The sequence below is a fragment of the Dromaius novaehollandiae genome, chromosome Z (genome assembly GCF_036370855.1).
Source record: "Dromaius novaehollandiae isolate bDroNov1 chromosome Z, bDroNov1.hap1, whole genome shotgun sequence".
Classification (NCBI taxonomy): Eukaryota; Metazoa; Chordata; class Aves; order Casuariiformes; family Dromaiidae; genus Dromaius; species Dromaius novaehollandiae.
This window is the reverse complement of record NC_088132.1, coordinates 61,140,717-61,157,729: the sequence shown is the minus strand read 5'-3', so window position 1 is coordinate 61,157,729 and position 17,013 is coordinate 61,140,717. Positions and strand designations below refer to the sequence as shown.

The window sequence follows — 17,013 nt, the reverse complement described above, 5'->3', positions numbered from 1 at the left end:
TTTACAACTATGGTACCCACATTTTCCTAAGTCAGTCTTCTAATGATGCTGGTAGGGAGAAGAGAAGGGGAGAAGACAACATATAAATACAATTAAACAAGATCTCACAACACTATAGAAAATTACCTGCACTAAATACAACTACGAGAATTATGTGCTGCTTTTTAGTGTTTTAACAATGTATGTTAATGTTTATACATGCTTTTTTTCATTTTAGAATACATTATAAGATCTGGCATGAGCAAAATTGCTACATGAGGCAGCATGTAGTGGAGCCATCTCTAAATAATGCACTTGCCACTTTTCAGGGTTCAAATGCCAATCTGTTCTGAATCATATCCAAAGTAGTCCGTATAGTTGTTAAAAAAAAAAAAAAAAAAAAAGGTGCAACTAGGCCAAATTTCAATTTTAGTCACAAATACAAGAACACAGCCTTTCAGCAAAAAAGTGTATTTCTTAAGATTGTGCAAATGCAAAAATAATGGATAATGGAACTTCTTTTGCAACTGTAACATAATACATGTTATTAGGCATCTGTCAAAATAAATATTTCGATAACTATAGCCAAACAAGAATACCATCAAAAGCAGTTCATAATAAAATCTTTGTTGCAAACAATGATAGAAGATTTCAGCTTTCTGTCTTTGAAGGAGGTACATTACTTTTGACCCCACAAAGCATTGAGTGCTTCTGCAAGATGCCCCAAAGGCCTCATATCCCACTGAAGTAACTGGAATTTGAAGTTGAACAACTTCCTAGCAAGGTCTTAATGATTTCAGCTATATTTAATAAGACAGTTAACTTGATGACAATATATACTTGAAATACTAATTTAACAGTTCTTGATTTTAAAACATTCTTACATCTAAATGCTTAAAATCTCATTAAGTTTTTGGAAATTGGCCACAATTCTATCCTATATTCCTACCTGAATTTAAAATATCTGTCAAATAGAGAAATATTTTTATCCCTGTCTGTCAAATTCTTCTCTTGTATGGACCTCCATAATTCTACTATGCACTGTGAAGTAATTTATCACCTGCGCATCCCAACAAATTTGGATCATCCTCTCAAACACCCTGCCCCACTTCGTCAGTTATTGCAATTTTTCTCACACAGTCAGAAATAATATTCTCCTTGTCTCTTGTTTCAAAAATCCTGACCACATCTTGACACAGAGCAGCTACACGATAAATTTAGATCTAGGTTACAGCAGGGGAAACTTGTCAGGATGTGAGCAGTGGCACACCTACATGAGCAGACTGCTCCCAGGATATTATACTGGCAAAACTGTTCCAGACAGATAGCTAAAATCAGTTTCCCGTACTAAGTAAATGATATTCTGACAAAAACGCAGTAACAGTTCTGTTACAACTACATTGCATTACAACGCTTGGTGAAAAACAAACAAAAGAAAACAAACACAAAATGGGAGTATTCAAAACTTCTAAAAACAGTCAAATGCTGAACACACTTCATTCTACTAGCAAAGGAAGTTATTATTGTAAATCTGGCCTCAGTCCCAGGGTCTGAAAGCTGAGAAACTGGAAATTATTATTTGATCTTTTAGATATTCTGGGGATATTTTGGATGCCATGTCTCTTTGGGATAAAGGGTTTAATACAGTGCTCAGAAAATGAGTTTAAAGAGTTTTGGTAGCTTGGAAGAGAACATTAAAATAGTATTTCATCTGAAAACATAAGACCTTGCAGCTTTGGGAAGCAAAAAAGGTTTTCAGAAATTTTCAGTGAGTGGAAGTAGAGAAAACATCAGGTAAAGGTTTTGAGGAGAAACTGAGATAAATGAGTATGAGCATAATCTTCCACTTGCAAGACACAAAACTTTTGCATTTCGATGATTAAAGACTTCAGAATGTGACAGTCACAAAAGCCCAGAGAATGCAGAGGAGCTTCCAAGGACAGAGGCAGCATCAAGAATGCAAAAGAATACACATTAAAATTACTGGATGTTTCATAAAGAATGCATGCAAGATGCAAAGCTCTGATCAACCTATGATCCATGAGACACATACCACCAGAACGGTTAGATGCAATCTCATCAACTAGCCACCACTGCTTTACCCTCGCTTGGAAAAGGGTGACTTCCTAAGCATCAATCTAGAAGGTAACGTCTGACACAGGCCAATGTTTTTCTTTTCTAGGGACATTACAACAGTAAAAATTGCAGTGTCAGACGTTTCATGATCTTTTCACTTGCTTCAAGAGGTTTAAGTGCCTGCATTCCCTATAGAATGAAAGACAAAGATGGATGCTCCACAGAGCACTGTAATATGCATAAATTGGAGCACCCACATACAATAATACCTTATTTTACAATCAGTTAGTCACCCATTCCAAATCTTGTAGCACACAGTAATAGTCAGAAGACTTGTTCTGCAATCCTTAGAAAAATGTACATAATAACTCTCTCAAGAAGTTTGGTACAGAAAGTTTGACATTTCCTATGAGTCTAAACACAGTTCATTGAACCACTCAGGAAAAACTTCCCCTCAAGCATGGATTTTTGTAGACAATCTGTGTTTTAAGTTCAGTCAGCCAGTGCCAGTAAAAGCTACAACTTCCAAAAGAAGCTGAAAGAGGCAACATCAACAAGCAATGACGTTATTTTAATATCTGCCAAACTGTCCTATGAACTAAATCTCATCGAAAACTAACGTCCAGGACTAAACTTTTAAGAACAAGCTCTTCTTGAGAGCAATAGTGTAAACATTAAGATTGGATCATTTTTCAAGTACGTAAAAAACATTTTAGTGCTTTAAAACAACTTGCCAGATTTACACCACGAAGAAGAACTCAAGAAATTAGCTTTTGGCTTAAGTAAGTAGAAATCATGTCAGAAGAAGGATATTTGAAAAGTGTTTTTGCAGAGGTTAAACTGTGCTTTAAAAGGAAATCATCTCTCAATCAAAACTATGTAGTCCTTCTTGTAGGGCACCTGTAAATCACCTACTCAGCTGTCATGGAATAACCTTAACTTACTGAACCAAAAAACAGAAACAAAAAAAAAAAAACCCCTGTATGAAAACACCTAAACCACCTTAAGCAAGGAAGATTTGGAGACTCTTAGTCACTCAAGCTGCAACACTTACTCACTCAAGTAGTGCCTTCCAGTTTGGGAAGGAAGCACATCTATCATGCATTTTGAGGAAGCCTGTGCTCATCACTACACTGTGCACAACACAGATACAAAGCAAGACTTACTCCCAGTACCTTATCCTTCAAAAGGCACTATACTCTTGATCTGAATCTGAAAAAAAATGCAAAGCTACTTTTCAGAGGGGCACATCACATCCTCCAGAAGGAAAATTCCTATTGCAACTATCTCCACTGTATCTTACATATCAACTAAAAAGATTTTAAAATACAACTTGTTATAATTTTTATAATTAAATTGTAAGTTTTACATACATAATTGACATTCATACTTTTTTACCTGAGACTCCACAGCGACCATGATCATAGAGATGCTGCTGGCGCATGGTAGACTTTTTGTAAATAACGTGAGGATGACCATTTTCATAACTGAAGTTACTGGAATTTTTTGTTACATTCCTCAAAGGCTCTATAAAATAATCTTCATCTTCTGTAGCAATAACTCCATGCTTAAGGGGGAAAAAACAAAGAAAATAAAAACTTCAAAAGACAAAATATAAGACTCTAGTAAGTTTAATTTACAGTAACATTTGACTATCATTTATTTCTGTGAAGAATTCCACAATACACCACCAGAGAAAACAGTGTATGAGCCAGCTCTCCTCCACTGACTTCAGTGGGAGTAGGAGCAATTCCCTATATGCAACACAGTAAGAGAAAAATAAAAAAATATTGCCCTGCTTCTGGAGTTCTTTCCCACCATCTTTGGTGGATGTGGTAAGAGAGCAAGAGATATTCCTGGTATATGACAAACAATCTGCTCACAGAGATGTTCCAAAACTACATGATTCATATCCATTAAAAGTGATGCCAAGCCAAAATGGCCTCATTCAAAGCGTGAGCCCCATATGCCTCTGTGATAGCATACTAGTAGATCCTTAATGCTGCATACTGCATGCTGGAAAACTACATAAAAGATTTATTTTAGAAAATATTAGTCAGGGAAAACATTCAGTGTTCTACATCCAGATGCTGAATTCCAAAACTGAACTAGAGTTATTAAAATCAAATTATTAGTATTAACTTAAGCTACACTATCTACAAAACATTTATTCCTTAAAAGGTCTCACCACAGACCTTTGGCAGATAAGAGTTGTTGCCAACTACATACCAGACCTCATTCCCCATAACAAATGAACATTTTTTCCCCTCATACTGCAGTGCAGAATGGTAGATCTCATAATTTCACATTTGTGAACTCAGCTTCTTCCAAACAGGAAGTGGTTTATGGAAGAAAGGGGAGATTTCAGACCAACTATGCAATTTCCTGAATCTTCAGCAATTAAAACTGAACTTTAGAAGAACAATCCAGCTTTGGGATCCTTTTAGGTATAGAAATATTGGGGAACAGCCCTGACAGACTCCAAAACCTACATTTGCTAACTTATAAATTCTGGTATCTGTATCAAGAAATTTCTGAACATATAATCTTTCTACACTATGAGAAAGAGATACTGATCAGTTAGGAGACTGGGAAGCTGGAAATTCTGCATTCACATCCTGAGTTGATGACTCACAAACTGATCTAGATCCCATTAAAGCCACTATAAAGACTGTTCAAGGTAACAAAAGAAGAAAGTATTCTTAATGGTGAATTCATCATTATTTAATCCAATTATTAAAGAGGATTTAAGACTATTCAGCATCTCATTCTCAACACACACATCTTCAAGAATTAGTATATATGTTATTTAAGCTCTGCAATCAGTGATGTGTGCAGAAAGCCCATCTCAAGGTACTTCCTAAAGGTTGTAAAGATTACCCTCTTAAAGCAGCAGCTAATACAGCTGTATATTTCTAATCCTGCTGCTTTTTATCTGTAAAGCAAGTTTTATGCAAGGGTCTTTTTTTTTTTTTTTTAAATGGGTTGTATTTCTCCAATGAGACCTCTAAGATATAAGTAACTGTAGAGCACTTGGTCCATATCTGCTTTAAATAACCCAAAGCTGTTTAGAAGATTAGGGCCTGCCATCGCACTCCTGGTCAAGACTCTCCTCCTACTGCTGCTCTACGTACCAACTGTCCACTGTTCTCCCAAAACAACAGGATTTCAATAACAACATACAACCTATAAAATAAAAAAATCCTGTATAACACTTCAGGAATAAAGCTGTTTTCTAAATATACCCCTACTATATATTTTGAAAATGTATGTATGAACACACTTCATTTTTCATGTACACATTTCTTACATAGTGACCGTAACAATTAATGTTCCTCTTCAGTAGTATTTTTCCATTATGAACTCAATTATTTACTAAAGAAAACAACATCAAGGTCTACATTCACTTGGACGATGTAGGTACAAAATTTCTCTCACAATGCCTTCTTGTTACTTGGAAGCTAAGAAGTCACTAAAAATAAATCACTTACTGGTACACTGCTGCTTGAACAGTCCTGAAAGTATAAATCAAACTACAACTAGATTTGCCAGATGTGTAGAAAGAACCGTGACAGTCTGGATTGCATCCAGTCTAGATGTCAGACATCTGGGTTCAAGCGAATCCTGGTCCATTATAAGCTCTGGTATAATGTTCCCAGAGGAAAAGAGTCCTGCAGAGTAGTTCTGGCCAACACCATCTGCTTTTTGCCAAGTCTGAGAAGACAGAAGTACCATCCGTACTGCGGCCCTGTCTCTGCAACAGAGAGGCCTTAACCTAGATCTGATTACTCCAGGGCACACTCTTCACATCTGCACTCAAGTCCAGCCAGGCTACCAAGTCTAAGCACAATTGAGTGAATTCTATCAAATACTGAAATTAACAGTTCTAAGAGGTGGTGACCTCAGTGGGAGCAAGTCAATTCAGATGCCACAAACAACACTTAATTGCAACATTAATTCTCTAAATAAATTGTGTGCAAGAGAAACAAAAACTACCATGACTATCTGCAAACTACTACCACAGCTCATTCAGGTACTACCAGTAAAGGCAGCCAGGAAATTTTCACCAAATTTTTTCTATACCTAGTTAATATCTGATCTCATCTACTCAAACAGTACGGGGGTTTAACAAAAAGATTTTAGTACCACTTAGTCAAGGAACAGCAGATAAGTTTTAACTTACACCTGCCACCAGGTAGTCAGGATATGAGCACGATCGGTTTCTATAGCTAGCTGAGTGATTTGGCAAACAGTGGAAAGTCACTTGCCCTGTCTATAAGCCTTGCATATGTATACCATTTTAAATAGGAGGTATTAAATTAGCTTGCGAACAAGACTGTTCTTCCAATGTTAAACTGGTGCAAATGATCTTGTTGAACCAAAGTGAATGAATTTTTTTAAAAGCACTCTAAATCCTGTATATAGGCAATACCCCAATGAAAAACAGCATTTATTCTGAGTTTACAAGATTCATGGGATTAGAGATGTTTCCATTGTATACGTATTCAGCAGCGCCTGGTTAATAGGAAGAACTACACAATTACATGCAAATTAGCATTCTAAATCATTTACTATTTGGCCAAAATTAAGTTTCAGTTCAAAAAGAGAGATTGAAATTATGCATTTTAAAGTATTTAAAGGAATTAAATGGTTTTTTCTTTCTGCTTTGCTTTTACAGTTGAACTTTAAGTTTGTAAATTAAACATCTGCTCCAAAGCATGAGGGATATCATTAAGACACAAGAATGATCAGCAAAAGGTTTTGATAAAAATATCATGAATTTAAGAAATAAGCTGAATGTCCCAAATACGTTACTACAAGCAACATTCCGAAGATTGTTATCTAAAGCAGATTGTTTGAGGTCCTGTATTATCCAATCCCACTACAGATTGCCAACTCCTGCTAACATATATAAGGTCTGGATCCAGCAGCTTGACATGCTCAGACAAATCTGTGAATCCACATGGAGTTCCCCTGAATTTGTGAAAAGCAATCTTTTTTGTGTCAGGCTGTCTAGCTAGGCCTCACCATACTTCAGACATCCCTCAGTTACAGAATCAAACTGAATTACAGAGGACAAGTAAGTGCCTTTTCCACACAGTACTGCTGCTTTCCAAAGTTCCTCCCTGCTTTGCACCTTTCTAGACATTATGCTTTATCTATTTTTAATACAAAATAATAGTCATGGAAACTTCTGAAAATCTGTCAGTGCTGTTCAGTATCACTACAGCTGGTTCTCTGCTTCTGTGCAGTTTTATGACTGATGAAACAGGTTGTATTAGCTTAGTGTATTCTCAAGGATGAAAAAAGTGATCTGGACTGGACCAGTACATCACGGAATCTAGTTAAACACTTTAAAACTAGGAAGAGCTTATACATGATTTTCTGAATACTAAGTCCATACTGCAAATACATATTAGTATCAAAGAGAACTCCAGAAAAAAACCAGAATACTAGATCAGCCTTTGATACCACTTCTGATCTTTCCAAATTTTATAAACTATAAATTATTTTGCCTATGATTTAAAAGTATTACCCAAAATATCACATTATATGCAATCTACAGTCTACAAAAGTAGATGCTTTCTTTAAGGTATAATCAACTTTCAAATTAGCTAATTTAAGAAGGTTATGAACAATTTATAAAACTATAAATTTATGAATATATGAAAAGAACATGAAGTCTTCTGGCAAAATAACTCTTCCTTTAACTAAAGAATGACATGTAAAGGTCATTCTTTTAGCTACAACCTACTTCTTGGGGTTTCTTAACCACTTCTGTTTGGACGGAGACATCTGTGCTACCCAGCACAGTACATGGAACCTTACATGCCATGGAAATACTTGGCCTTTTACGTTAAACATTTCCTTGGAGCCACAGTAGTCTCAAAATGAGATTTAACCCCCAAATCACTTTCCTAATAATACATCACTTTCTATAAATTTTAAAAATATTTCCTGCTACTGGGCTTTGCAGCTCAAAATGAGAAAATCTGCTACAGTGGAAAACTTGCTTGAGAATTCAATAAGAGTTTTGACACCTGGAAGGGGGTGGAGGTAGATAAGAACAGGAAAAGTTTGATTTCTGCTTTATTCCACTACCAACAGCTCCAAAACTTTTCATCTTTAAGACTTGTTCCACTCCTAATTAGACAAACCTCTCTCCATAAGATGAAATGCACTCTTTTGCCAGCCTGCCACTTTCTTTTCTTCTTTGCTTCAGTATGACGTACCCAGCTTAGACAATGCCTCAGCACTTCAACTACTTCTGCCTCAGCCTTGTTGCCTTGCACCCAACATCTAAAGGCCCCAAAATACTGCTCTTTGCAGGCTTTTCCATGAGAAGGCCAAACCTGCAATCCATCCACAAATGGAACATCCATTGAAGTAAATACGAGTTTGGAAGCTAAAAAGCTTCCTGGACAAGATCTTCAACTCCCTCACATGACTGTTCACTGGATTATAGAGCACTTCTTACAATTTCAGATAATTTATAGAATAATTGGGGCCCAGCAGATGGAAAGTACAAGAATGAGACTCAGTAAGTTAGTAGCCTGTAGTTCTGGAGCACTAGGTAAAAAGAATATGGAGGGAGAGGCTGAAACTGGAAATAGTGAGAGGGAAATGAACTGATTGATGCTAATTTATCATAATGAAACTGAAAACCCTATTTGCATTAAAACTCATCTCAGATACTACAAATGTTCTTCAGACTCATACAATCTACATTAATTAAACCACAGTCTCACTCACCCACCCTGAATAACTAAACAGAGGAACTCAAAACATTGATAAGGGAGGAAATTTGACTCATCTGACAATACTGAAACCTAACAGGATGATTGGCATAAATGGAAGGCTTAAGTTTCTAATTATAAAGCGAGCCAAAATGGAGGAAGTACCACTCAGTGCTATTACTTGTTTTAGAATTATTGAAACCTTAAAACCAGAGGCTTTGGACAGAGGCGGATCAAGGACTATGTAGAATAAAACTGGCAATCTCTCACAGACCAACAAGGAGACTGGAAAAAACAGAACAAATGCCCTAAGCATGAATCTATGATATGCTGAATTATCATCAATTCTAAAACAAACAATCGTGTTTTTAATATTCACTGCCAATTACTTTATTAAGCATGTTCTAACAAGCAGCTGTATAACCAAATGCTTCTCAGTAGGAATCATCATTTTAGAAGTAACTCTGTGGCGGATTTATCTGAATGGAGTAATAACTCCCATACTCAGTTCTCTGGAAGGCCCTGCCAACACTGCGTGGCAGAGGAGCTTCTGCGCGGCAGAGGAGCTTCTTGAGTCCAGCCCACCACTGCAGCTCTTTAAAGGGTCCCTGTCTCACTGAAGAAGCAAGAGAGAGTCTTGTGTCACCCCACTGCTGCTTCTGGAGCATGATGGGAGCCTCACATGCTTCAGACTTGGTCTTTCTAGGAGAGACAGTGGGCGCCTGACACATGCAGTCCCAGGTAAGAAGCATGACCATGGAAAAGATCTCCAGAGTCCCAGTCACGGTGTGCCCAGGCACCCAAGACTGCCTTATGCAGAGCGGGAATACCTGGAAGAAATGTTTAATGGCTAAAAACTCTGAAGATGACAACTTGTGAAGCATTACAAACTAAAGTTAACTTACAAACACTATGTTAATGCACTAACACCTGGAACCACAAAACAATAGAAGGCTTTGCTGCAGTAGAAGAATGAGAATGTGGACAGAAAGAAAACACAGAACAGGGGTGTTAATAGCCACCTCGTGCTGTTAGGCACAATAAGCAGTGAAAAAAATGTTCTTACAGGAGAACTGTAAAACTGAAGTTAAAATTGTATTAAATTAAGACAAGGCAGCTGCAAGCCTGCATTAACTGTGATACTACATTCAGAGAGCTCCATCTTAACTTGGTTTCTTTAGGGATGTTCATTTACCCCTGGAAATCCTAATTAAATTCTTTATCAAGACTACTCAAAGTGTTAACCTAGACTTTATCAGGGATGTCGCAAACAGCTGGGTGTACTGCAATCTACCTAGCTCTGAAACTGCAGGCTTTTGATTTCAATCATGTCCTAAGATGCATTATTTTATAGCACTTCCACTGATAAAAAGGATGTATTTCAGCAATTCTGTTTAATCTTTTCTTTCCTTTAGCAATTAGATCTGTCTACGCCTAACAAGATGACTGACTGGCATTCTGCTACAACAAAAACAGAATGAATAACCACAATATATACAGATATTTTTACTACAGTAATTAGTAGACTCTTGATTTACTATTTCCTAATGATGCCCCTCTATTTCAGTATTTTATAACACAATAGTTTGGGGGGTGGTTTTTTAAGATTTTCGTTGTAATAAAAGTAGCTTTTTCCCATTGAAGTATTACTGCTATGTGATCAAGAGATCAACAGTAAGAGAAGAGTTCATTAAAAAAAAAAGTAGAGATGAGAATTTCTAATCCTACTTTTAGTTTAAATACAACTGTTTGATTTGTAAACAAAAAAATTCTAAAAACATATAAACAGTTACTTTCTGATGCTGACACATGCAAAGGATCTGCTTTCCTCTTTCCTCTTTGGATTTATAGGAATTACTATTTCTACAACAAGCAATTCCTCTCCTCTGTTATTTACTCAAATTTTCTATACCCAAATTCTCAGAGATGGCAAGCGAGTGTTCAGTTCAGTGTCTCACTGGAGAGACTGAGCATCCTACAGGATCCAGTGTTCCCCCTACCCTTGAGTGTGTAGAATTTTAATAATCTATAATAATCTCACCACAGACCTAATCTTGCAGCCCTAAAGCAGACACTGTAAACACTGAAAATATTGCCTGCTGAAGAACTACAAAATTGGGTCTTCGTACTTACAAATAAGCTTAAGAAAATGATGACTACTTTTCCCCCAGGACCCAGGTCTGTTTGGGGTTTGGTTTTTTTTTTGCACCTTCCTGTCTTCTTGCTTCTTGTAGGAATTCAAAAGACTGAAAGATAAGCCAATTAAGTTCTTCTCTATTTTAAAAGGGACAAGCACACTATTATACCAGAACATGTAAATGCACTTACCAGACCATTGCAGTTGCTTAAGGCCACTTTAGTTGTACTATGTTGGTCTTGCAAATATCCTGTGTAATGACAGTGGTCTAAAAAATCGTGCTTCCATTGAGGTCCATCTTTCCCCCAGTATTCTACTGTAAAATGTCTGGATACCAAATCTGTGTTGAGAGTCAGGTTTAAATGAAAGTGCTTGCCATAGGCAGAAAGTTTAAAAAATAATTTAGATGCTGCCAGTTCTTGATCATAAGGGTCTGTGCTCCTCCTCCTCCTTGAGGGTTTAGCATTTTTCACAGTAAAGCTGAGGAAGGCTCCATTCTGATCAACCCTTATTGGGATTGTTAGCTGGTAGTGTTCAAGGTAAGACAGGAATTCCTCTTTGTAATCACAAGGTAAGACAGTCCAGGGAGTGGGCATAAAAAGAGAAGAAAATATAACAGGAAACAACAAGTAGTAGTATAAACATTAACCATATTTGGCTAAATCTCATCACCCTCATGAGTGAAAGTCGTTTTCAGGTAAATTTAAGATGCAGAACTTTAGTAAGTAAGATATACTTTCTTTCTAAGTCAACAAAATGTGTTTGGTTTCCTATTAATTTGATGTCACTGGAAATACCAAAGTTTTAAACTACGTATCTTTTCCTGTATACCCAAAATATGCAAACATTTGGGGCTAAATTCTACCTAAGAAGGACGTATTCTTCCCAGTGATACCATTCAAAGCCAAAAGCTATTAGATCCACCTGCAAAAATAAAAACAGTAGTAATGACAAGAAGTATTACTTTGTAAAAACAAGTAAATAGCTCTTCATTCCATTAAAAACCTACAAATGTTAATAGATCAAAGTAAGATTAGATCCTTACTTCCTAATTTTTAAAAAAAGTGTTAATGAGGTTCTGGCAAGTCTCGAAACTATCAGCCAGTACAACATTTTACAGGATTTAATTTGCAAGGCTTTCTTACAGCTAAAAGTAGACGGAAATTAAAACAACAATTCAATCAGATTCTCCATAATTAAGCTTACATGATAATGAATCATGACAGAACTAAGAGCCTGTATGTTATCAATTATATAAACATGGTTTAGAAAACATTACCCACATTTAACACAAAAATCCATGCTTCTTGCAGCTACAGAGGTCAGACTCCTACCTTGAGAACTATACAAAAGCCTGCTGTCACTGTGAAATTCCGATGAAACAACGACTAGGCTCAAAATCCATGTCCACGTCTTCCAAAAAACTTCCATAATTTAGAAAAACTGAAAGCTTTTTTTTCTTCTCCTTGGAGGGCTACCTGTGTGCTATAGAGTTAACTCCACTCCAGAATCGCACCATAACAAGTACATTTATATTACTCCCAAATTAACTATTGGACGTTCCACTTTTTGACAGGTATTCTTTTCCAACAACCTATACTTTCTTCTATATCAGCAGTCATTTTCTCAACGCAAAAATAAGCATTTGTAAAATTCCTTAAGTTATCTGTAAGACGTTAGACTTGGCAGTTAGTGAATTTTCTCCATTTCTTTCCCTGAAAAACAAAAGAAAATGAGTCAATGCAAATTCCTTCTATGAAAACAGATCGATAGTGGAAAACGTTAAGCAACTATAATAACTACACAACATTTTACAGTAATATTTAACCATTACTACTTCTATGGTCCAAGGTCACGATCTTATAAAAACAATGAAGTACCATTAACCTTGAACAAGGAGCTCCATACAGCTTGAGATGCATATATACACTTCAAGTTAAATAGGTGCAAGAAATTATAAAATTAAAGTTTCAAGTTGCTCAAATATTGTGTTCAAACTTGTTCCAGCTATAATCAATGCAATGTATTCATTGATTTCAGCAGTGAATAACTAAACCCAATACACTGGTAGACAAAGGAAGAACCTGGGAAAAAATCCAGAGTATGGTTATCTGATCTTTCTGCAGCATGTATTTTGTTATTACTTGGGCCTGAGTTTTGCTTATGCAGGCAAAATTCTCATTCACTTAAATGGGAATGCTGCACATTCTAATACCAAAGAATGAATTTTAGTATTTGAAAGTATTCGTCACACGTTTTAAGTTTTTTAATATGTTGTAAAAATGTTTTCTATATATAAAACACCATTTGATGTATTAGAATATATTTTTATTCTCCTTTTGGAGGCAATGAGATTGAGTGAATAACATGTTACCTGTTATTTTTCTACATTTAAAATACTATTGCAGTACTATTAAAATGCAATCCTAGATCTGGCCAGGGGTTAAATGGAAGGTCTATGCAGCTGCCCAGCAGTTTGTTGGATACTGTACAGGATACTATACCAGGTGTTACATCAGCTGGTACTAATCAGTCCTCTTAATACACTCCCAGCACACCTGTGCCTAGAGCAGCTTCTACAGAGACAGAGGATGTCAAAACAGAACACCTGAGAAGGGCAAACTGTTTAAAAAGAAATGACCAACAACATACAAAGTTACTTACATGCACCAGATAAGGTACTCTCACAATTTTAGCAAGGTGAATTTACAACATTCATTCAGACACATAATACCCCTACAGTCAGTGGGTTGTTTGTTAAGGTTAAAGATTTGTAATATGCAGAACTGTTCAACTTCTATATCAAATTCATCTCAATAAAATCAACATGAAGCAAATCTTATTTACTAACATCATAGTGAACTTCCCGATTTAAAATGCATCTTATTATTACTATGCACATGAGGTTAATCTGATCATTCCAATATTTGCTTTTTAGATAACTTTCAAGATAGTATACAGGATTTAACTAGGTATGTAGAGGAAATAAATATTTTGTAAGCATGGCTTGGGCTTAGTAACATTTTTTTTCCTGAGGAAGCAGTAGGATTTAGTGATGCCATTCACTTACAGCAAGGCCCCAAAGGGTATTAATAAAATCTCTAACTTGGCCTTTAACTAATGCCTTTATTATCTGGCTAATATTTAACTATAGCTTTTAAACAGATTGCCAATGTTTATTTTAATTTCTGAAGAGACATAACCAATCTCATACTCTTATGCTAAATTAGCATATTAAAGAATGTGCCTTATTTCCAATTTGAGTATGTCCAGCTTCAAATTCCAGTCACTACATCTTGCTTTACCTCTGTCTGCTAATGCGGTTAGTTATAATGCATAGTTATAATCTGATACAACCACCTCTTGACTCTCTGATAAGCAACTCAATCTATTCAGTCTACCTCACTCTGTACAATACAGTTCCAGATGTCTAATTATTTCTGCAGCTTTTTTTCTGAATCCTTTCCAATTTGTCAGCATCTTTTTTCATGCACAGACACCAGAATTGGACACAATATTCCAGTAATGACTCATTAATGCCATATATAGAGGTAACATTGCCTCACAGCTTTTACTTAGCCAAAAAAAAAAACATAATGGGGAGCTCATGTTACACTGATAATAAATTATCCTAACATTAAGATCTCCTGAAGCTGTAGCACCTGAAGAAGCTGGTAGCTCAGAATATTGGAAGTAACTGTGGGCATCACTGGCCCATTTTAAGCCTTGATCAAGAGTGCCCAAAAGTCATCCCCATCTTCTCAGGGATCTGTGTGAAATGGTTTCCCTCATTCTACGCTTTAAAGCACTTACACAACAAAATCCCCTTTAATGTTAAGCTTGCTAGAAGTTTCAATGGAATTTTTAAACTCCCTTCCGAAAGTATCGTAGGCAGCCTGAACACCAATAGACCACTCGTAGCTGTTACTATTCCTTAATTCAGAGCACTAGTAAAGGATGTGAAGGATAAAGCACTTGCGTAACTCCAGATACAGTACTTCCAGTATGAAGTTGGGTAGGAACATAAAGCTTCCACTGTCTATACCCTGTCCATACTTCCTTTCTATCTTTACTTATAAGTGTTCAGCATTTCAGTTCTGATTATGGTCAAGATGGTACCTTTTATCAGCGCTAAACTTACGACAAAAGGCGTTTCCTCCACCTAGTGCCAAAACTACGTGTTTATTGAAGGTAACAGAGGGTATGGCTCTGTTTCCTTGACATTTACCCAAAGCTATAGTTTCTGCCCCATTCTAAATGCTCTGCTGGAGTAGCAAAGAAAAACTACACGAGGTGCTCCAAAATCCGTAACGTGGAGGGCAAAAACGGTGCCCTGCATCGGAGTTTCTGTGGCAGCACAAAGGATAGAGCGGCAATCTTTCACCGGCACCATAGGCTTCCTACTGCCTGAACAGCAACAAGGAGAAAAAAAGGCTCTAAACACATGCAACAAGACTCTGGGACACAGCGTGGATTATCTGGCAGCAGCAGCTAACCAAACCGTTCAGACCAGTCGCCTTGATACTCTCCACGTAGCAAAGGGACGCAGGTTAGGAGCCTTGGGCAACTCTACTGTCCCTCGAGTTTTAGTATAGGGGAGCTGAAGCTTTATCGCAGCAAGCTGCTAAGGGGCAAATAACCCCCAAACCAGAGGCAGCATCAGCAGAGGTGCTGCTCCCCTCCCCCCCGCACGGCCGCCACAGCCGCCCCGGCCCAACGGCCGCCGCCGCCCGGGTCGCAGCCGACGACCCTCGCGCGCCGGCGGTCCCCCCCAGAGCCCCCCGCGCAGCGGGCACTCCGCCGTGAGCGCGCCCCGCGGCAGCAGCCGCGATGCAGAAGCGGCAGGAACAGCGCGGGACGGGATAAACAGACTGCGGGTCACATTTCGCGGCGGGACCGCGCGTGCTGGTGACCAGCCGCGGGGAACGGTCAAGGCATCTGCTCGCGCCGCGCACGGAAAACGGCCCCGCGCTCCCCGGCGACGTCGGCTCCGGCGGCGCGGCCCCACGAGCCGGGGCCGCCGGCCGCGCCTGCCCGCAGGGGCGGCGCGCTCCGCGGCCGCGAGGTGCCCGCCGCCGCCTTCCCGCCTCCCGCCGCCGCCCCTGGCGGGCGGGCGGGGAGCGGGAGCGCCGCGCCAAGGCGCGCCCCGCGCGGCCAGGGGCGGCCGGCCGCGCCGGCAGTACGAGTGGTTGCTAAGGAAATGCGGAGGGAGGGGCGGGAGGGGACGGGGAGGGGGTGCGAGTCAATCAAAACAAATTCAATTACAGGTATCGGGGCTGGCCGTGAAAAGCGTTACACGGCTTCAAAAGCCGGGGATTAGCCGTGCCCCCGGGAGCCACGCAGACGTAAATAGCAGCACGCAGACCTCGTTTGTGAAGGGGCTCGTTGAAAAGAGATGGGGCGGGGGGGAGGCTGGGGAAAATGAGAGGGCAAGTACAAAGGGAGGAGACAGATCTTTCCTTCCCGGTTATTCATCAGAAAGCGAAGCGTGAAGAAAGAGTGCTGCTGTGTGTGCCATAATGTAACCCGCAGCCAGCTCCCCCCGGGGGCACAGGGCTGCCGCTCTCTGAACAGCCTTTCCCCTCCGTCTGCCCCACTCCTCCCCTCGAGCCCTGCCAAGGGATCAGCTGTCATTGTATTTCTGAAAACGAAAAAAAAAAAAAAAAAGAAAGAAAACAACCCCCCGAAACCAACAGGCTAGAAATATGCATCTACCCACACACCCCAACACGTATACACACTAATACTGTATGTACACAGACACGCGTCTGCACGCACACGAAAACGTTAACAGCAACAACAACAAAAAGAGACCTTAGCGGGAAATACTAGTATTGAAGCAAGCTGGAGGTCACCAGACACACATCCCTCAAAGAAAATTCAGAAGGAGGAAAAAAAAAAAAAAAAAAAGCCCTCCTCCCTAGAGAGGCTGAAGGGAAGAGTCTGGTTGCTGTGGTGGAGTTGATCCTAAAGTTAACTTTCAGCAGCCCATTTCCAGACAGCAGCGCTGAATCTATTTGGATAAAACGCGTGTGACCCAGACACTTGGCGTTTGGCCCAAACGCGTTGCACCGGCAGCCCAAA

At 38.9% G+C, this 17,013-nt stretch overlaps 1 protein-coding gene across 9 annotated transcripts in view; it reads right to left on the bottom strand.

The window, feature by feature from the left end:
* LOC135325065 (A disintegrin and metalloproteinase with thrombospondin motifs 6) overlaps positions 1-17,013 on the bottom strand; it is a 163,885-nt gene that overhangs the window by 145,538 nt on the left and 1,334 nt on the right. For 6 of the 9 annotated variants that reach the window (XM_064502512.1, XM_064502518.1, XM_064502513.1 and 3 more), the window contains 3 exons: positions 12,264-12,644; positions 11,121-11,485; positions 3,454-3,622 (listed from right to left, as the gene is read on the bottom strand). In XM_064502512.1, coding sequence (XP_064358582.1) covers positions 3,454-3,622; positions 11,121-11,485; positions 12,264-12,360 — 631 coding nt within the window. In that variant the 5' untranslated portion in view covers positions 12,361-12,644. Of the gene's footprint in view, positions 1-3,453; positions 3,623-11,120; positions 11,854-12,263; positions 12,645-13,433; positions 15,608-17,013 lie in introns of those variants that run through there. The other 3 variants (XM_064502516.1, XM_064502517.1, XM_064502519.1) reach the window with 3 other exon arrangements.